General features: G+C 58.9%; 1 protein-coding gene across 1 annotated transcript; it reads left to right on the top strand.

Annotated features, from left to right (window-relative positions):
* The first annotated feature begins 4,034 nt into the window (after positions 1–4,034).
* Positions 4,035–18,728, top strand: KLHL30 (kelch like family member 30). Its single transcript, XM_019740952.3, has 8 exons — positions 4,035–4,186; positions 6,073–6,886; positions 8,210–8,345; positions 10,232–10,318; positions 10,856–11,011; positions 12,262–12,450; positions 13,332–13,477; positions 14,997–18,728. Exons 2-8 carry the CDS (start codon positions 6,113–6,115, stop codon positions 15,246–15,248), a joined length of 1,740 nt encoding a protein of 579 aa, XP_019596511.1. The 5' UTR covers positions 4,035–4,186; positions 6,073–6,112; the 3' UTR covers positions 15,249–18,728.
* Positions 18,729–21,652: the final 2,924 nt, after the last annotated feature.

Below are 21,652 nucleotides of genomic sequence, written 5' to 3' on the forward strand. Positions count from 1 at the left end.
GGACCGGGATAGGGTCCCTCCTGTGGGGAGCAGAGTCCCCGCAGGAGGTGGCCTGGCCCCGGCAGGACCACACTCTGGGCCGTAAGGCCTGTGTGATGCCCATAAGACTGTTGTCCAGTTGGCAAAAACTCACAGAGGACCCAGAGTCCTGCTTAGGCTGCAGACCTCAGTGAGGTGACCAGACACACAATAAGGGGAAACCCCATGAGTTAGAAAAATGGGGGAGAAAGAGAACCCCTGCCCTTTCCCTGGCCTACACCTGTGTGCAGGACAAACAGGGAGAAAACAAAGCTGTAGCAAAGGCGGAAGCCGCTGCCATGTTGGAAGCAGCCCCATGCAGACACCGTGTGGGAGGAACTCAGGCCTGCTGCCCGGGTCCAACTGTCAGATGACTGTGGTGCCACTGAGCCCTTGGTGCCAGCTAGGGACAGACCGGGCCAGGACCACCCCAAGTAAGCGCTCCAGGAACTGTGTGAGATAATAAACATTGTTGTTTTAAGACACTGGATTGTGGGGTCATTTGTTATGCTGCGACAGCAAACTAATACAGCAGATGAGAAAATGTAAAGGGGCAGCGAAGTGACTCACATTTCAGGTATGAAAAGATCATAATTGGAGAGCAATACTGTGGGGACAGAGCCAGGAGTGCAGTTTCCAGGCTCTCGGCCTCACATGGAAAGGTGCTGGCTCAGGTAGTAAATGGGCATCAACTGTGATGGGATGGCCATCAGCTGTGGCTAGTTGGCCGTCAGCTGTAACCAGTGAGCCATTGGCCACTAATGTAACTGCCATGGCTACGCTAGCAAAAAAAAGGGGGCTAGCAAGAAGATGGTGGCTGAGCTAGCAAGCACGGATTGCAGTTAGCAGGGTGGTTTGCAGCTAGCAAGTGAGGTTGGTTGGCAGAGACAAGCAGATGGCAGGTTGTGGATAGTGTGGCTCCTGCTCCCTGTGTCTCCAGCCCAGCCGCCAGCGAGACTATAGTGGTATGAATCCTACCTATGGCTCCGTGGGTGTTCCTTTTTGGCCTCACCACGTTCTATGTTCTTATGTGGGGAGCGGGACTAGAGACACCGCATGACACCCTGCATGACAAATAGTCCATCAAACATGGTGGTTCTGACCCCAGAATACGGCCCCTTGGATCAACAGACCAGAATAGAGGAAGCTGAGACAGTATGCCCCGAAATCACAGCCCTGAAACAGATGCCCTGGGGAAGAAGGCATTGTCCATATCAGTCCTACAGGCATTGGTCAGCTATTCTGGGGGGGGAGGGCGGGGGAGGATGACCTGAGAGCACCCCGTGCCCCAAATAAATACCAGGCAGAATAAGAGATACTGTAAGCAAGTAAGGCCGGAAGACATCCGAAGGGGGTGGGCGGGTCTGCTGCCCTGGGACAGCGTCGCAGCCTGAAGGCTCCAGGCAAGCATGGGGTCAGTTTACTGCCTGCTGGAGACAGTGCGTCACTCGCCCAAGCTGGACGACCCTCGTCACTTGTCCGTGCATCAGGCTGTAAAGACGATCACGCACCTTAACTTGAAGATGTCACTCTCTGAATCTATTCCAGGGAAGTAATCACAGAGGTGACACCATATTCCTCGTCATGGTCCGAAATGGCACACAACCCAAATGTCTATTAATAAAGTGACTGGTGGTCGCTTCCAACTTCTTAAGGTGTGATGGATCCCTTTTAGGGTGAAGTTTAAAAGCATAGTTTCAAAGCCCAGTCACATCAGAAATGCTCGCCATGCGACATAAGTGATAAAACAGGGCACAGAAACATACCTGCAGTCGTTCTAGCGTTGACAGTGTGACAGCCCGGAAGGGAACAGACCAATGTGTTAATTAACAGGGATTGTCTTTTATTGGTTGCATTTTCTGCTTTGTATTTTTCCACACTTTCCACCATGAGCTTGTGTTATTTTTGTCGTCGTAAAAAGAAACAAGCAGCGTATTTTTAAAAACTGCACCACTTGGTAGTGACCTGTTGATGAGTATCTGTTTTGAGTCCCTGGTGTCAAGTTTCCCAAACTGACCTGTCATACGAGGTGCTGAGCCTCCTGCCCAAGCTGGGCAGGCCTGGTGACACAGCCTCTCCTCAGAACCCCCTGTCCTCATTTCCTCCAGCCTGAGGCTGGGGCGCATTAACCCTCTCATGCTCTGCCTGCAAACCGAGGGGGAGTGGGACAGGCCAAGGCCAAATCCTCTGTTGCCCCTCCAGTGCCCTCCCTGTGATAGGGCTGGATACAGTGAGAGCTGGGGACACCCACGAGGGTCCCCTCTCTCCACATGAGGCTAATGCCCAAGGCTGGGGAAGGTCCTGGGACTGTTTGGGGCAGGAGCAGAGCCTAGGACAGGGCTGGGCTGGGCTGGGCTGGGGAGTGAAGCATGGAATCAGGAATTTATATTAGCTAATCAATCATTGTGGTGCTTGTGTAACAGCTGTGTCCTCAACTAGCTTGCACAGGTTGTGAGAGCAGGGGTGTGTTTCCCAGCTCACAGCCATCTCCTCAGCAGGTAGCAGGGCCAGCAGCTGTGCTGGTGGGCAGATGCCATCTGTGCCGGACCCAATGTCATGGCACCTTGCTACATTGGAGAAATTACCTAACTCTGCCCGGAGTGAGGGCTGTCACTCTGGGAGGCACCTGGGCTTTTTAGCATCATAAGACCATCAAACCGTCCCTAGTGGCCCCGAGGCCTCCGTAAGACTTGGCCTTCCCTGACGCACCCATGTCCCCGTACACCCAGAAGTGGTTGTATTAGTAAGGTCCACAGGCGTAAAGGGGGTAAAGCAGGAGGGGCCGACAGGTAGAGGACCCACCTGGCCACCCCAAGCTGCAGCTTCTCTCTGTGTACCTGCAGGCCCGCGTGGGGAAGCTTTGCTCTGACCACTGGCATGAGAGGTGTCGGAGAAGCCGCCCAGCGTCCTGGGTCCAGATCCCAGTTGAGACTCAGACGTGAGGGCTCATCACTGAGCACCATGTGCCAGGATTGTAGGGGAGGCTGAGAGACGCTGCTGCTGTATTTCTTTTTTTAAAAAATCCTCAATATTTTTTTTGGGGGAAGGAGAATAGGACTTTATTGGGGAACAGTGTGTACTTCCAGGACTTTTTCCAAGTCAAGTTGTTGTTCTTTCAATCTTAGCTGTTGAGGGTGCACTCAGCTCCAGGTCCAGTTGCCGTTGTTAGTTGCAGGGGGCGTAGCCCACCATCCGTTGCAGGAGTCGAACTGGCAACCTTGTGGTTAGAGCCCACTGGCCCATGTGGGAATTGAACTGGCGGCCTTCGGAGTTAGGAGCATGGAGCTCTAACCACCTGAGTTACCGGGTCGGCCCATTGCTGTATTTTTAGATGACCCCATTTCTTGGCTGTCTTTCGCTCTCACAACTAATGAGGACACCGGGGCAGGCCCAAGGTCAAGGTCATGATACAATGGGGACAGGGTCTCAGGATCCTGCATCCTTGTCACCAGCCTGATGGGGCACTCAGGGATGCCTCCTCACCTCTCTGGCACCCCTATAACCACCAAAGACTGCCCCATGGCCACCATGGAACCCATGTTTTGGAAACCTTTGCTGACCGGCCTGCATCTCTTCGTGAGTGTCACTTTTTCCCACTTGGCAGAAGGACAAGAGGCCACATGGGTACCTGTCAATAACCACTACCATCGCGAGGGTGCCTGTTGGACCCTCACAATGACAGGGACTGAGCTGGGGCCTCTGTGTGCCCTCCTGAGTCCCCAGCACAGGCCATCCCACGGATGAGAAAGCAGATGAGAAGGCAGAAAGGGGGAGCTGCGCCCCACCCCAGTCAGCCCGGTGCCACTGGGAGGGGTGAAGCCCAGATGCGCCCCTGCCCTGGAATGTATCCTGCTATCTGTCCTGGACCCTGGTCCCAGAAGCCTCAGCCTCCCTGCCCCGATGTGGCTGACGTGCACTTTCAGAGCAGACAGTCCAGGAGGAGACACCAGTCTCCTTCCCCCACTGGCCAGTCCCTCACCGCCCTCCCTCCCAGTGCAGACGGAGGCTAAAAATACGATCTGGTTCCCACGTGGCCGCCCAGCCCAGCCCAGCCAGCCCAGCCCAGCCCAGCCCAGCCCAGCAGGCCCGCCATGCCCTCTCAGCTGGCTGGTCAGTCCTGTTCTTCAGCCTGAGTTCTCAGCAACAGGTTCCAGGGCCCAACTCAGAGGTAGGGTCTGGAGGGCTCTGGAGTGGGGGCTGATGAGGGGAGGAGGGGGTTACGGTGGGACAGCCCAGTGGGCTTGGAGATCACAGCGCTGGGCGCTTTGGCGAGAGACCCCTGACCCTGGTCAAGCCCATCAGGGTGGGGAAGGGGCTCAACAGTCACGCTTCCCTCTGTGTTCTAGCTGGAGGGGGGTGGGTGCTGGACCACACCCTGACTACAGCTAGGGCCATGGTATCTGGTCACCAGCCTGAGCTTGATTAAGGCCCTTCCTTTGCTGTCCTGCCCTCTCAGGCCTCCTTGGTCCTGGCCAGGACCCTCCAGAAGCCCCTACCCTGAGCTGGGCCTGCAGGGCGGCAGGTGTCAGCAGACTCCTCTGAGGCCCCACAGGAAGGTGGTTGGGCGCTCCTGCCTTCTGGCCCCTGTCATGGTAGTAGCCGACCAACGGGAATACAGCAATGATGGGAATGCATGGCCTGGGGGCGGCAGCTGGCAGGCTGAGCTCCTGTCCGCCCCTTGGGAGGACAAAGCCGCCATTACCAGCTAGAGGGCCTCCCTAGGAAGGGGTCAGGCAGGGTGGATGCTGGCTGGGGCCCACTGACCGGTACTGTCCGGGCACAAGCCCAGAAAGGTCCTCAGGCCCCTGGGTGGGCTCCCTGGGTCTGCCCTGCATTGTAGGGTGGAGATGGGCACCAGTGGGGAAGGGGGGTGGTCTTCAGCTCCCACCACTGGAACCGGTATCATAGCCCAGCAAGGCCCCCAACACCTAGCTGCCCATAGGTCACCACTTCTCTTTCCGGGTTTTGTCATTTTGATCGTATTTATTTCACCGAGCATGTTGTCCCCACAGACACCCGGATGGCTCCAGAAGGCGCCCCCTGGTGGACAGACCGTTTCTCTGGGGTGCAGCCTTTTGCTGCTGTGGGGGTCGCTCTGGGTGACTGCCTCCATGCAGACCTTTTATTTCTCCAGGGTGGCTTTCTTAGGGTAAAATATCAGAAATACATAACTAAGTATGCAGGTGGCTAAATAAGCCCAGGAGTGGACTTATTGAATCAGAGGATATGAACACTAGGACGCAAAATCGCTCTCCAGAATGTTTCCCTTGGTTTGTCTTTACCAATTTACACATGGGGATGGGGAACGTGGGGTTCAGGACAGGGTCCCCCCTGAGTCTGGCTCCTCCACCTCCTGCTGTGTGATCTTGGAGAAGTGACTTGCGCCTTTTGTGTCTCAGTTTCCCCACCTGTCAAAGGGACACTAAGAGCACACACCTCACAGGGCTGTCGTGAGGGCTAAGTGATGACTGTGTGAGCCCCCGTGGGACGTGGCCAGGCACACGGGAGCACTGCCAGCGTGAGGTTGTGCCGGGTGTGATCACACAGCCCTTTCACTGCCAGCCTCTCCATCTGCAGATGAGGAAACTGGGAGAGAGAGGGACATGGCTTCCCAAAGGCACCCAGCAGGGCCAGCCAAGGTTCTGTGTGGCCACGGACAGTGAGTCCTCTCACTGTCCAACATTCCCTGTGCCCTGCCCAGCAATGGTGGATCTGGGAGCAGAGGAAGCCAATGGGGGGTCACGGGGATTCCCATGCGCCAGGGCTCTGTTCTGTGGGGCCCAGGGCTTGGGTTCCCCTGCTGGCCCCATCCTGTCCTGATTGCCTGGCCGTGGGTAGGCCTCCCCACCCCCAAGCCTCAGCCTCCCGCTGGAAAGCGAATGACACCAGTGCCTGCCTCACAGGCTACGGGGCTGGGTCAGGGGAGCTGTTAGGTAAAGCGCCTCACACATCACTGATGCCCAGCCAAGGCCTGCTGAGGGGTGGGAAGGATGCAGGTAGATGAGCACACCCCTGCCCGCCCCGTCCGCTGACCCTGCTCCCTTCTCGCCCTAGGGGCTCCTTCCCCAGGGGACTGGCCGGCGGCCCCGGCATCATGGTGCGGAACATGGACGACCTGGACTTCTACCTGCCCTCGCACGCCCAGAACATGCTGGACGGGCTGCTGCAGCTGCGCTCTCAGCCCAAGCTGGCCGACGTCACGCTGCTGGTGGGCGGCCGGGAGCTGCCCTGCCACCGCGGCCTCCTGGCGCTCAGCAGCCCCTACTTCCACGCCATGTTTGCAGGCGACTTTGCTGAGAGCTTCTCGGCGCGTGTGGAGCTGCAGGACTTGGAGGCCGCGGTGGTGGGGCAGCTGGTGGACTTCGTGTACACCGGCCGGCTGACCATCACCCAGGCCAACGTGGAGGCACTGACACGCACGGCCGCGTGCCTCCACTTCCCCGCTGTGCAGAAGGCCTGCGGCCGCTACCTGCAGCAGCAGCTAGACGCCACCAACTGCCTGGGCATCTGTGAGTTTGGGGAGCAGCAGGGGCTCCTGGGCGTGGCTGCCAAGGCCTGGGCCTTCCTGCGGGAGAACTTCGAGGCCGTGGCACAAGAAGACGAGTTCCTGCAGTTGTCCCAAGACCGGCTGGCCACCTGTCTGGCCAGCGACCTGCTGCAGGTACAGCCGGAGCAGAGCCGGCTGGAGGCCCTGCTGCGCTGGGTGCGGCACGACCCACAGGCCCGGGCCTCCCACCTGCCCGAGCTGCTCAGCCTGGTGCAGCTGGATGCCGTGCCCAGGCCCTGCGTGCAGCAGCTGCTGGCCACAGAGCCACTGATCCTGGAGTCAGAGGCATGTCGGGCGGCCCTGTCCCAGGGCCATGATGGCGTGAGTGAGGCGGGGGGGAGGGGTAAGAAGGGACCTCAGAGACTTTACCCGTACGGGGGTGGAGAGTACACCATTCACCCCCAAGTACAGATTGTGCCCTGTGTGTGCCATGCCCAAATGTGAGGGGAAGGGGAACCCAGAAGGGATCATTCTCCATCCCTGTCCTGAATGCCCCCTCCACTCTGTAGGGACAAACCTGGAAATACACCTAAGGTGGCATGAGAAAGGCCAGCTCTGGGCTTGGGGCATCCTTGGAGGGGCGGGCAGTCAGGGAGGGCTCTCTGGAGGAGGGAGCATCTGAGCTGGGCTTCAGAGGAGGGATAGGAGCTCAGCAGGAGGGAAGACAATCAGGGAAGCAGGCTCAGCTTGCACACGGGCAAGGAGCACAGGCCGGCATGGCAGCGGCCACCACCTGCCCCTGAGGAAACTGCTCGAGCTTTGATGGGGTGCCATTTCCTATTCAGGCTGGCAGTGGGCCTGGCAGGCAAGACAGGTCCTGATGAAGTGACAGCCCAGGGTGTGGCCGAGACAAGGAGCCAGCAGGTCCACTCACTGCTGGGCAGCCTGCTGAGGGCTTTGCTCCAGAGGACCTCAGGAGCCAAGTCTGGGGACAAAGACATGGCTTAGACCAGGAATGGGTTGCATGGTGGCAACTAACCCCTGTACCGCCAGGCACGCAGGGCCGGCCTGGTGGAGGAGCCGGCTGAGGGCCTTGCCCCGACAGGTAGTCGCCTTGTAATTGCTGGTGGTGGGAGGTTCAGGCATTACGTAGGCCAGAGAGGCAGTGGGACCCCTGTGTCCTGGGAGCTCTGGACAGTGGCTACTCACCAACCAGAGAGGAACCATTCCAGCATTTCCTGCCAGCCAGGCGATCTTAGTTCAGGTTGCTACGTGCCGGCCCAGAGGAGCAGGGCCCCCAGGTACAGGGGGAGGCTTGTGTGGGGACTTGAGGGCAGCATCTGGGGGTCGGTTCCAAAGATGGGTGCAGGAGTGCCTTCCAAAGGCCTGTGGTGACTGCTGGGAGGACAGCAGCCCTCATGCTTGGGGCACACAGGGACCTGCCACCCCACCTCTCCCAGTTCTGAGTTTTGCCACTGTCACCACATGGGCACACACGCGCACACACACACTGAAGCTCACCTCACCCACACACATGCACTGACACAGAGGCACGCTTGTCCCTAATTGTCCCACAGCTGCCCTAATTGTCCAGGTCACTACCTGCCTCAGAAAAGGCCACCAAGGCCTGTCAGCGCCCAGGCCCAGGGCGCGGGGAGACAGTGGTCGCCCTGGCTCTCTGACCACAGCTCTCCTGGCCCACAGGCATTGCCCACCCTGCCGCAGGAGCTGGAGGAGGTTCTGGCGGTCGTGGGCGGGCGGGCAATGGAGGAGGATGAGGAGGGCGCCGAGGAGCCCGGCCCCCTCCCCGGGAACTTCACCTTCTACAACACCAAAGCCAGTGAGTACTCCCGGCGTCCTGACAGCGGCCACTTGTGTCCACCTTGGAGGTGGAGCGGGCGAGGTGCACAGAGAACAGGGCCTGTCCTGGGTGCGTCTGGGCCTCCGGGACTGCAGGAGGGCCTGGGGGCCACAGCATGGGCAAGGAGGCTTATAGCGAGGGGCATCGTGAGCCCCTCTCCCTCTAGCCACAGGCCTCAGTTTCGTCTTTGAGGCCCTCAGGTCCCAAGTAAAGGGTCCTGTTGCCCAAACTGCACCATGTGGGGTAGAGGGCCTGGACAGTTGCTGCCACTGCCCTGTGTCCTGATGGAACCATGGTCCCAGGCTGGGGAGCAAGCAGTCTGGGGGTGAGAGCTCAGATTCTGAATAGGCCCAAATGGGATTCTAATTCCAAACTTTAAGCAGGTCACTTCACTCCCCTGAGCCTCAGTTTCCTCACCTGTGAAGTGGGCTCCTCACACACTTGAAATGAGGAGCGATCAGGCATGGGGGCAAGGCCTGCCATTTGGATGTGGCTCTCTGGCCTGGGCCCCCTCACAGGGAAATGAGGAAGAGTGAGCAGGCAGTAGGGGTTTTTGGGGGGCCATGTTGACCCCAGGAAGCTCTTCGGACAGCATTGATGCAGGCTGGCTGGAATCCTGGGGCTGCCGGGCAGGTTGCCAGCCACCCCATGGCACCAGTGGCTTTCAGGCTCGGGGCCAGCTGTCCCAGGTCAGAGGCTGACGAGAGGGGATTTGGGGGCTGACGTCAGGAGATGAGCTCGCCCGGCTCCGCCTGGGAACAGCTGTCCCTTGGACCCCACTGGGAGGGTGGCAGGGGGGAATGCTGGCAGACAAAGGCCTGGCGACTTCTGGGCAATCCCCACCATGGGGAGATACAGACATGAGTCGGGGGGGACGCGTAGTTCCTGCATGACAAGGCCTGGCATTCCACGTGTCCAGAAAGCTGCTGTCAACAGTAAACAGTCTTCCCCAGGGCCATCCCCAAGGTGGCGTCTCTCCCACAGCCTTCCAGAAACACCCAGTGTGTCCACTTGTAGGACTTAAATGTTCCCGCCGCATTCATTGATTTTGATTTTTTTCAAAGCATTTTCTCATCTCTTGCCTCAGTTCACCTCCTGTAGGTCCATGAAGGGCAGGTCTGACTTTGGGGCAGTTCTGTCTGAAAGGCCACCTTTGGCTGAGCAGTTGCTGTGTGACAGACACTCGTCATCTTATGTGCTCCCCACACCTCCCTGGGAGGTGGGAATTATCCCTATTCAATAGATGAGGAAACTGAGGCTGGGGCTTGTCCAAGGCCACACTGCTGGTGCGTGACAGCTGGGTGTGTGGACCACTCTGCCTGCTGCAGGCCAGCGTCTGGTCCCCTGTGTGCCCGAGTCACGTGAGCACAGAAGGTGCTCAGGATGAATGAACACGTAAGGAATGAGTGAATGAACGATGTTTCTGTTACAACCCACTAGTGACTTGAGATCAGACCCCTTAACCCATCACTCCTCCGACTGAGGTGGGACCAGACCAAAAAGTCCATTCAGGGTCAGTGGGGTCAACTGCAGGGTCAGGGTGAGACCAGCCTCCCGAGCCTGGGTTGCCTCTCAGCTCTCCCTGGGGCAATCCTGTGTCCAGCTTGGGTGCTGGGCTCCGAGGGGCAGCACTGGAGAGGTGGGCGCTGCCAGGAGCCAGGCTTAGCAGCATACGGAGCACCCAGGACCGCTTTGGACCCCGCCCCACTAGGGGTGTCCCCTCACCACTGTGGTAGCTGAGACCCCCACTTTCTCTTCTGCTGATGAGGGGACATCTCTGCACCCAGAGTGGAAGAGGTGCTGAGGGGGAGGGAGTCCCCAGCAGTGAGCTCTGCACGCTGACCCCTCGCCTCTCTCCCTGCCAGAGAGATGGATGGCGCTCCCAGACTTCCCGGACTACCACAAGTGGGGCTTCTCCCTGGCCGTGCTGAACAACAGCGTCTACGTCACAGGTGGGCAGGGCAGGGCTCCCCAAAGAGCCGCGTAGCAGCCCAGCTCCCAAGCAGCCTAGCTGAACGTAACACCCTTCACTTTGTGACAGTTTAGTCAAGACTCTTCCAGAGCTTTCCATGACATTAAAACAAGGAAATTAAAACTCCGCGGGTGCACACAGGGGTTCAGGGAACAGCTCGGTGTATGCTGTCCGACGTGGACCCCAGGTGCCCGCTGCAGCCAGAGCTTCCCCAGACGGATCTGTGTGGCGGGTCTCTGCCTTTTTATAGCTTAGAAGTTGGGGTCCTTGTATGATTTGGTTGGGAAAGAGCTTCCACTGATGGGGCTCTGAAACCACTGCCCTCGTGCCCCTTGCTGGTGGTGCTGCCCAAGTCACACAGCTAGACTGTGCCACCACGGTGCCACCAGTGTCTGGCAGCACGAGGGTGTGGTGTGGCAAGAAAGGAGCAGGACCCTTGGTGCCCACTCCCCACTGGCTGGTGGGCAGAGACCCCAGGCTGCTGGGCACCTGAGTGACAGAACCTTGGTACCCGCAGGTGGCTCACGGGGCACCAAGACGGACACCTGGTCAACCACCCAGGCCTGGTGCTTCCCACTAAAGGAGGCTGCCTGGAAATGTGTGGCTCCCATGCTGAAGGCCCGCACGAACCATGCCAGCGCGGCGCTCAACGGGGAGGTCTACGCTATCGGTGGTAGGGCCACCCTCTCCACCTCCCCCCAGGGCTACATCCTGCTCATCCGAGCCCCCACCACACCTCTTTGCAGACTGGGAGCCTCTCAATCCTGCAACAGTAGCACCCCAGCCCCACGCTGGCCTCAGGGACGACAGGGGTGCTGCTCCCACTGCTGCCCTCGGGAGCTCCCTGTGAGTCTGGGGTGCATAGGAGACATGCCAAGGCCCCTGGCCAGGCTGGGCATCAGAACCACACCTGGGCTATGCCACCTGCTACCTGGACATCATGGAGGGAGGCTCAGGCCCTAGGTAGCCAGCCCCCAGGGATTCTGATGCGCTCCAGAACACAGGACAATGAATCCATCCCCAGAAGGGACCTGTGAGGAGCTGGGGCCCCAGCTGCCAGTGGAGATGCCACTCCTGTTTCAGAGCCTGGAGCTCAGGTCTCAGCGGGGGCTCCTCCTCAGTGAAGTCCCTGGGGTAAGGGGACTCACAGGGGGTCCCTTGCTGTCACCTTTGTCCCTATGGCCCCAGCCTGAGAGCAGAGCAAGAAGCCAGCCCAGGGATGTCATGGTTGGATGACTATTGACAAACAAAATGCATGTGGCACGTGGCTGAGCAAGAGTTTCCCAAGGCCTCTGTGGGTGACAGACTGACCCTAAGGTCACTTCTAAATTGTTCCTTGTCCTGGCCGGCCCCTTTTTTATCAATGACTGCCGTGTTCGGCCCAAGAGCAGAGGGCACACACAGGTCCTGAGCCCAAGGCAACTCGGGGTCCCGTGCATGCCTTCTCACCCCTGGCAGGCCCCCATCATCACCACATCCAGGCTGTACCCGGGGCTGGGACGGGAGCTGCCTACAGCTCTCCTAGGGAAGGACTCCCACCATGTGAGAGGCCTGGGGGGCTGGCCTCCTGGGGGCTCCCACCAGCATCCTTCCAATGTACCCTCGGCCCTGAAGAGCTGAGAATGGCTGGGCTTTGTTATGAGGCTCCATCATCCCTGTGCAGTCGGGAATTCCTACGTCCAGGTACTCACCGCCCTCCACACTTCTCGGCGGCGTGGCCTCGGGAAAGCACTCTATCCTCTCAGAACCTCACCTGCCCTCTGAAATGGGGTAACGCACCTGCCTGGCAAGGCCATGCCCTCCATTACCTTCCCCTCCAGGGGCACCCGGGGTGGGTCTTGCCAGCTCTGCAACGTCCAGACCCTGCGTGTCCAGGAAACTTCCCTTGCCCCAGCCCCCTGCAGCCTGACCCCTACCCCACAGGCACCACTCTGGACGTGGTGGAGGTGGAGAGCTATGACCCCTACACAGACACCTGGGCGCCCGTCAGTCCCGCCCTCAAGTACGTCAGCAACTTCTCTGCAGCCGGCTGCCAGGGCCGGCTCTACCTGGTGGGCTCCAGTGCCTGCAAGTACAATGCCCTGGCCCTGCAGTGCTACAACCCGGTCACAGGTGAGGGGACAGCAACATGCAATGTGGGGTCTGGTGGCGAGTGGGTTGGAAGGGAGTGCCGGGGTGGGCCCCAAGGGACAGGGGAGAGTGGCCATAGGCCCCTCTGCAAGGCTACAGTCTCATCTTAGTGAGTGGGAGGGTGGGGTCCCGAGGACAGATGGGGCCCAAGGTAACCGAAAGGGTCACCAAAACAGAGCCACAGCCCCAAACCACACTAGAGGGGGACTAGGGGTCAGTGACAGGGAAGCACATCCATGAGTCCAGAAGCTGTCTGGCTGCTGCCGGCCTGGAACCGGCCACATGGGCCAGGAGCAGCGGTGCAGACGCTCACGGCCCAGTAGGCACCATCTCGGGCTCTGGACTCAGTGCCAGGGTTTGGGCCCTGGCTAGGCTCACTCTGGCTTGGTGGCCCTCCCTGCTTCGTCTCTCAGCCACTGTCTCATCCCCTGAACGGTGGAGATGACAACAGGACCCATTTTGCAGGATGGGTGTGAGGATCCCATGGGAGACCAGCTAGACCCAGGGTCAGGTGGGGCCCCCGGGTTACCAGACCAAGGGGACAGGGCAGGAAGGAGGCAGAGGCCCAGGCCACCCAGTTGGGGTGGGGCGGGTAGGGTGGTGGCCAGGCCAAGGCTTCTGAAGCCTTCATGCCCCTGCCAAGGACCTGAGGACGAGGCTCCGAGGGAGTCCTACCCGAGGCCCCCCCATCCCCCCCATAGGGAGAGTGAGGCTTAGTGAGGTAGGGGCAGTGGGCTCGGGCCTGTGGAAGCCCCACCCCACACTGCAAGGGGCCCACTCCCAGTCTCAGGGAGGTGCTGCCTCAGGTCAGCCCCACCTAACCATCCTGGTGACAGTGAGCCTCTGACTTTGTGTCCCCGCAGAAGCATGGAGCATGATTGCCTCGCCCTTCCTCCCCAAGTACCTGTCCTCGCCACGCTGTGCTGCCCTGCAGGGGGCGCTTTACCTGGTGGGCGACAATACCAAGAAGGTCTACGTGTACGACCCTGGGGCCAACCTGTGGCAAAAGGTAGGCCTCAGCCTCGCCCCCCAGTGTGACCCCCCACCCCCGAGACCCATGACACCACAGAAAACAGATCTGGGGGCACCGGGACATGGGAGTGTGGCCACAGGGGCAGGACAGTGACAGGACAGATGAGGGCACAGAGTCTGGGCCAAGGCTTGTGATGATGGGGAGGCAAGGTCCCGGCCTGCAGGTCTCCGTGGCACTCTGTCCCCAGCACGGGCAGCCTGTGAGCCTTCACAGGGACAGCTGTGGACTAAGAGAGGGCTCTTCCTTCCTGGTGTTGGCCAGGCCCAAGAGGGAGTGAGTCTCCCACCCCCGGGGGCATTCAAGCAGGGGAGAAGATTCCTCAGCTGTGGGTGAGGTGGGAGCAGCCAGCTTCTTGGTGCCCCATTTCCCAGGTCTGCTGCTGCTCTCCTCTTCTGCCACTGGCCCAGGGGAGCAAGCAGGAGGTAGGTATCTCAAGACGTGCCCTAGGGGACACCAGAGCCTTGGCCTTTCTCCTGTTTCTTCTGGAGAAGGAGGAGGGACATTGCCCAGAGCCCATAGTGGCCACAGCAACAGCCAGATGCCCTGGGCCCACCCCACCTGCCTTGAGATTCTCAGTCCCTGGAGACCCTAGGAGGTGGCACTGATCCCTACAGCCACCCAGGAAGGCTGCTGCGCTGGCCAGGCCACAGCAAGACCTCGGTGATCCTGCTGCCCACAGCTGTCCCCTGGCGTCAGCACTCAGCTGACCGGAGGCCTCCGTCAGAGCAACTAAACAGGTGCAGGGTGCACCCTGCCAGGCGAGGCTTTCTTCCTGGGCCCTCTCAGCTAGGCCTCAGCGGGGCCTCCCCCGCCGGCCCACATCCCTGCTCTGGGCAGGGGTCCCAGCCATACAGGGCTCCACTTGCCCTCTCCAGGCCTAGGGGGCAGTCTTCAGGTGGAGCGCACAGACAGACCTCTGCCTCCCGCCGCCCTGGGCTCTTCCAGAAGGTCCCACATCTCTCTCTGGCTTCCGGCAAGCTGCTAACCTTGACCCCGCACCTCTGTTCAGGGCGCTCCTGAGGCCATGGGCCAAGGCTAGGGGTGGCAGACTGAGCGAAAGTCCCATGGGGCAAGTGGCCCCACACATGCATCTGTCAGTGCTGAGACCACCACATCTGTGCCTAGAGGGCAGCTGAGAGTGGGAGGCCGGCCAGACCTCGTCCTGGGAGGCGGCAACAGGCTCAGGCCGCCATGTTCCCCACCTCCTCTGACTCCCCATCTTTCAGAAAGGAGCAAACTTGGACATAGGAGAGCAAGGGGCCTGGAAATATGGCCCTGAGGTGCGGGTTGGGGAGGGGAGCAGTGGGGTCTCCCCACTAACACAAGAGTCAGAGGGGGAGGAGGAGTGACAGGGAGGCTGGGCTGTGGTCCCAGGTGGCAGGTGTGGGGGTGTGCTGGATGGGACGTCTGGCAGGGCGCTGGCTGTCCTCTCTGCATGTCCCCTGGCCACCACCCTCCGGCTGCCCACAGGAGGCTGACCGCTGACCATTCCCAGGTTCAGTCGCTGCACAGCCTGCATGAGAATGGTTCGCTGGTGCCTCTGGGAGATGCGCTGTACCTGACAGGTGGCCGCTGGCAGGGCATGGATGGCGACTACCACGTGGAGATGGAGGCTTACGACCCTGGGCGCAACACCTGGACCCGCCACGGCGCCCTGCCCCGGCTCTGGCTGTACCATGGGGCTTCTGCCATCTTCCTGGACGTCTCCAAGTGGACACAGCCCTTCAGCCCTGCCCAGGAGCACTGAGCGGCTCCTCGTCACACCTGGAGGCAGAGGCCGGGTGATTCCCCCCATAGGAGGGCCATTCCTGTTTAGTTTTGCTTGTGTGTTCACTCGGGGCCACTAACCCCTCCAGGGCTGGGGCTGGGCTCAGGCCACCAGGGAGCTCAGAGGGACAGTCTTGGTTCCCAAGGCCACCACACAAAGTCTGAGCTGACCAGTGGCAGGGGTGGGACTCTGGATGCCTGCATAGAGGGAGGAGCAGCTCTCCAGCCCTCAGGGGTGTCTGACCTGAGGAAGGGGCCGAGGGGTCCAGGGAAGCACTGTGAGAACTCCCGTGCTCTCCCCATGTTGGCTGTGGGCTGGCCCTGGAGAGAAAGTTGCACAAATGAGGGGTGACACCAAGTGACTCAGGAAGCTGAAGCTGTTGGGGAGGGTAGGCAGCCTGCTTCTGCCTGGCCCACAGCTGTGTGACCAGCAGCTGCCGGCCCCTCTCAGGGCCCCGGGCTCCACGTCCATGGCACACAGACAGCTCAGGTGGGCTGTTGGCATTCCCTGCCCCCAGCCTCTGCATGTTGACACCTTGTTTCCAAAGGTGCTTCTGGGGACAAAGGAGGCCCTGCCCAGCTCATTCTGTGTCACACCCTGGGGAGTGGGGGCAGCACCCCCTAGGCACTGGAAGGAAGGAGGGGGGCATGGGGCCAGGAGAGGGGCTGCGGGGGGTGGGGTGAAGTGGGGGTGGGGAGAGGGGCAGTGAAGTCTCCCGGGAGGGCAAGCAGGAGGGGTGCTCACTGGCCAGGATTTCCTGTTCCTTGGGGGTGGTTTGCTTCCAAACGAAGGCTTTTCATCAGAATGGAAGTCCACAATGGGGGCCCATGGCCGGGGTGGGGTGTCCTGCAAATACTCCCAGAGACGCCTGTTGGGTATACTGGTGGCTTGCTGCCTGGTGGCCTCTTGAGCAAGGGCAGCACGCTGTCGGCTCCTCCTGCCAGCATGTGGCCTAAGTCGGGGAGGCTCGGGCCAGCCCCTGAGACCCCTGAGACCCCGAGTCCCCAAGTTTGACTGGAGTTCCAAGTAGAGCTGGCTCAGGCTCCCGGTGTCTTTTCACTCATCCTGAATGAGGCACTGCGTTTGTCACCAAGGGGACAATGACGGGCTCTCATTGGATGCTAAGTGGCCCTCCCCTTTGTCACTGGCTTTGTCAACGACACAGGGCTGCAAGTAGGGGTCCTGCACTGACTGGCCGAGGGCCTGGATAGGTCCCGCCTGTCTCCCTCTGGACCTGGTTTCCTCTCCAGGGCCCCGGGCTCCTCTTTGAATCCCACCGGGGACCGGACGCACGCCTGGCACCCTGGACCTGAGGAAGCACCCCTGGGCCCCCCGCTTCTGTAGACTAGACCCACTTTGCTCCCAGACCTGACTTCTAACACCCATTTCTTGTGGGAGAATTGAGTTTGCCCCCAAGCTTCAGACAGCGGGGCCTCCTAGGTGTCTACGCCCAAAGGGACACGAGCCCCAGGCCCGAGGACACCTGGGCAGCTGGTGGGTGAAAACAAGGATGAAGGTTTTGGGATCCTTGAATCTTTCTGTATGAAAACCTGACAGGTTTTCCAGATTCCTGATAATTACTAAAGGTGCTCAGCCAAGTGCTGTTTCAAAACAAAGACTCAGCAGGACAAAATGGACTTGCTTTTTATCACAAATGGGTAGTTGAGAGCATGATGTCCTGGGACAAGGCCTGTTTCTGCTCCTGCACACCCTTGTGGCCAAGGGGGGCAGTTCCCGGGGTGCGGGAGCAACCCCATTCCAGGGCCCGGTCCTCAGCTTGGGGTGTCAAACTGCCCCTCCTCTGATTGTGTGGCACCTGGATCAGGCCAATTATATCTTTCAGGGTCCCTGGAGGAAACAGACAAACCCTCAAATTGAGTAATGGAAGAGGGTTTAATGAAGGGCCATTTCCAAGGTGTGGGCAGGCTAAAGAAATTCAGCAAGAGTTGGTGAGGTTCCCAAAGCAAGCAACAGTGGCAAGTCGTGCTCACCTCTCTGGCCCCGGGGGCAAGGGAAGGGGCAGATGTGAACTCCAGAAAGAGCTGGAGGGAGAGGGCTGCAGAGGAGCCGGGCCTTTGAGAAAGGAACGCAGCCATTGCCACTAGCAAGTGTGACCCAGCAGGGAGGCGGTGGAGGAACATGGACCCAACCTCACTCTGTTTCCTGCCCGCCCCCCACACCATCTCCCATTAGTGCCTCCCCTTTGGCCCAACCCAAATAGAACCAGAGGGAAGACAGGCCATTGACACCGTCCATAGCAGCCAGCCCCAGGGGACCAAGAGCAGGAGGAGAACAGGAGCGTGGACAGGGCACCAGGATGGGCCCACAGAAGCTCCCTGGCATGTCATCAAACACTCAGAGATGCTTGTGTGAAAGGCCACCAATGTGCTGATTCACACAAGGAATGTCCATGCAGTCAGCCAAGCCATCCTCTTCACTTATCAAAGTCCCCAGGAAAACAAGGCCTCTTTAGAAGGTTGGGAGCTGCTATGGACTTCCAGAACAGGTAATGGACAGCCTTGGAACATGTGCAAAGCCCACCAAACTCTCAGGTCCATGGTGGAGGAAAACCACTTCCCCAGTCCCAGAGGGCTCATGTCTGCGGGGTGGGTGCATGCTGTCTTTCCCACAGTGAGTGTTGGGTAAACTGAGACACCCCCCACCAGACCCCAGCCTTCAGTGACCACAGTGCCCTCCATTGCCAGGCCCAGCACCGCCAACTTGGGCTCAGCTCCCTTTGGTTCCCAAGTGAATCAGAGTCTGAGGATGCTCTAGCCACCTCCAGTGGACGTGGGTTTTCCAGGACCTCCCCAACAAGACCCTTTTATTACTGAGCACCTTCCCTGGACTAAGGACAATGATTGCTGGAATCAGGCAGTTGACACTCCCATGAAAATGTTTGTAATTAAAGGGACTGGTCCAATGACAACTCACTATAGCTCATTTAGACCACCATTCCAGTTGGTTGGTCGACCAGTTGGCCCAGTGGAAAGTAGGTATGAGCACAGCAGGTTCTCAGATAACATTGTTTTGTTATAATGTTGATGAGATGCCTGTAGCACTTAACTCTTGGGGTGGACGGATGGCTCCGGTGGTTAGAGCGTGAGCTCTGGGCAACGGGGCTGCCAGTTCGATTCCCACATGGGCCAGCGAGCTGCGCCCTCCACGACTAGAATGAAGTCAATGAGCTGCCGCTGAGCTCCCAGGTGGCTCAGTTGGTTGGAGCGTGTCCTCTCAACCACAAGGTTGCCGGTTCGATCCTGCAAGGGATGGTGGGCTGCGCCCCCTGCAACTAACAACGGCGACTGGACCTGGAGGTGGACTGCGCCCTCCACAGCTAAGATGGAAAGGACAACAACTTGACTTGGAAATGTCCCGGAAGTGCACAATGTTCCCCAGTAAAGTCCTGTTCCCCTTCCCCAATAAAATCTTAAAAAAAAAAACACCCCAAAAACTTAACTCTTGTTTGTATTAATTAGCCTGTGGTAAAATTGGTTTGTTAGATGTCATTTTGCTTAAAGTTGTAGAACCTGTTGATGATGTTAAGTGAGGACCTACCTTACTGACCTGGAATCTGTCAGTGACTTAATGGGGGGAGAGGTGAGCACAGCCACATACGAGATAAGGACGCCTACTCCTCCAGGGCCAGGTCCTCGTCGTTGGTCCCCAGTGCCCAGCCTAGAGTGTGGCTGTCGTTGCTTCTCCTGAGCGCCCAGCACCAGGCATACAGCAGTGCAGCCAGGCGTGCAGCTGCTTCTGAAGTATGCCATGCACGCCACAAGACCTTCGCGGAGGAAGTAATCAGTCCCTTGTGTGGAATGAACGTGGCAGGAGCCCACATGACGTCCTCAAAACTAATGGACTGTCCCATGGTTTCTTCAGGGCCAAGACCTGGGGTTATTTTGGTCACAGTCACATTTGAGAATGTGATTCTTACCAAAATGGCAAACAGAACTACAAATATCTACCCTTTTGCATTAAACTGAGAGGTGAACTAAAATGTAATTTTTGAAATTAATCTACTGGAAACATGGAAACAATTAGCAAAAAACAACCGAAGAGACCGCCTGGGCGGAAGTGAGAAAGACTGGATTGTGCAGAGCCCTGCCCAGGAGGGGCTGATGACAGACGTGACCCTGCGCCTGGCACCCAGCAGAAACTGAGCAAATGTTCGCTGCATTGAATTGGGCCTGTGGGTTCCTCAGCTGTGGGGGCTGGATCTGGACAAGGTTTCCCTTGGCGGCATCGGGACCTTGGGCCAGTCCCGAGCTGAGCCTCACTGTTCTCATCTGTGCAGTGGGGACATTACCTGACTTGAGAATTAGATGATGTCACATGCTGGGGAGGCTCCAGTAAACAGCAGAGGTTGCCTGTCTGTACACCGGGAGGCCACACAACAAGCCGACTTCAGGCTCCCACTGTTTTTGCGGCAAAGGGAGCTTTCATTCCCATGACTTCATCCGCAAAGGTCCTTCCTCTGGAGGAAGAGAGGAGAGTGGGAACAGCTTGACTGAATCAGGCCTCTGGGAACCCAGGGCTGAGGCCGTGACATGACGGCCCAAGAATGAGGATTAGATTTCAGCCAGCCGTGAAGGCACGTGGGGGAGGCCACCTCGTGCTCCGCCTGAGCCCCCTCTGCGGCCCCTTACTCAGTACCTCCACCCTGGGATCCGTTAACCACCCCCTCCATGCTGCCCCCATGGGCTGCTGCTGGGGGAGGGGCATCCAATGCCATCTGGTGGTTGGCCTGTGTGAGTCTTTGCTAGGCCCCGCCCTCCTTTGATGGATGTGGTTTTTGAAATGTGACCCTAGAAACACTCAGGGAGCCCCACCTGAAGGCCCCCTCTCCTGTCCTGGGCCAGGCTGTGTCATTACCTCAGGACAGTGTTCTAGGAGCTTCACCAGCACCAGAACCGATTTGATTTGGACCCTCTGCAGGGCCTATGACATCACTGGGACTGTTCACTGTTTGGAAAAACAATTGTTTTCACATGGCAACAGCTCCTGACCTCAGCACTGGCCTCATGCGGGCCGGGGCCCCCCACTGTGAGGTGGAAATGGTGTCACATGAACATCGTAAGGATCACATGGGCCCCAAATTGGGTTTCTCTGTCCCCACACATTCCTGGTGTTGCTGAAGGTGGCAGAGCCTGAGCCTCACCTCCTGGGTGCAGGGGGGTGCCCATGGCACCTGGTCCTGAGAGCAGCGTGCCTCATGCCCCTGTGGACAGAATCTGGGCTCTGCGCTGGGGGTGAGCACCACGGTTCCTTCCTCCTGGCCTTGGCCGAGCTTTATGAGCGAGATCCAGACAAGAGCTCAGGGCCACCAGCTGTTATCATGCCTACTTTACAGACCAGCAAACCGCGTTTCAGAGGGGTGATTGCTGAAAGGGCGCAGATGTGCCTCTTCCAAAACCACAAATGACCTTTGCTCCAGATGGCTGTGCAAGAATGAAATTTGCTGAACAAACCCACTGCTGGGTCAGTCCTGGGCTCCGACCATGTGGCCCAAGCCTCTGCCTTCGTAGGTCTAAGGGCACCGCCCTGTGGCGTGGTGCTGGTAGCCCAGCCCAGGGACCCATACTTCTCAGGCAGCCTGGGAGGCAAGCAGCGCCCACCGTGAACTCAGCTCACCCGAGAGCAGGCCCCAAGAGCTCCTGTGCATTAATCCTTGCTCTCTGCAGGGAAACTGAGACTCCAAGGTGCTCCGGGACAGGCCAGCCACCAAGCAGAGACCCTTTCCTCCCACTGTGTTGGCTGCACCCGTGGCATTCCCTCCTCGCCCCCCAGGGGAAGAAAGCTCTGTGGACAAGCCCCTGGGCTCAAGAATGGCCAGGCACACCTGTTTCCCTGGGCTTCCCTCATAACCAGACACCACAGGAAACGCCACACCTGGGATACCTGCTTGCCTTCAGGGAAAAAGCAGGGCCATATTGTCTTCCATAACCTTTGATCTCATCACGGAGCTCAACTCTCACACCATTTGCAATAGGAGGGACCTAATGGGCCCAATGTGTGGCTGTGAAGATGTGACCCAGCTGTGTCCCTGGGCAAGCCAGCCACCTTGCTGAGCCAATCAGTGGGGCCTGTGAGAAGCGGTGGGTGCTGGGTGCAGACCTTCACAGAGCAGCATCGCCTGGGGATGGGAGCCCCCTCTACCAGCCAATCGCACGCAGGTTTCAGCAAAGAGAACAGTCTACCCTCAGCGTCCTATGGTCACAGTCTCCCCAGATGGAGGAAAGTAAACAAAAGGTTAATACTTAACACTGAAGCACACGCCCCAGCACATACAAACATGTCACTATGAAGTTTCACCAGCAGGCTTCCTATCAGACTTTCCTCGTGGGACCAGAAATGAGAAACCACCTGAGAAATCCTTCATT

This window comes from Rhinolophus sinicus, chromosome 17 (assembly GCF_057876585.1).
Source record: "Rhinolophus sinicus isolate RSI-liver-muscle chromosome 17, RSI-T2T, whole genome shotgun sequence".
Lineage (NCBI taxonomy): Eukaryota > Metazoa > Chordata > Mammalia > Chiroptera > Rhinolophidae > Rhinolophus > Rhinolophus sinicus.

What these genes read in the sequence shown, in the direction of transcription:
- KLHL30 (XM_019740952.3), top strand. Translation starts at nt 6,113, where the DNA reads ATGGTGCGGAACATGGACGACCTGGACTTCTACCTGCCCTCGCACGCC. An exon ending in GGAGGTCTACGCTATCGGTG is followed by an intron (nt 11,012 to 12,261) that starts GTAGGGCCACCC and finishes CCTACCCCACAG; the next exon opens with GCACCACTCTGGACGTGGTG. An exon ending in GGGCCAACCTGTGGCAAAAG is followed by an intron (nt 13,478 to 14,996) that starts GTAGGCCTCAGC and finishes GACCATTCCCAG; the next exon opens with GTTCAGTCGCTGCACAGCCT.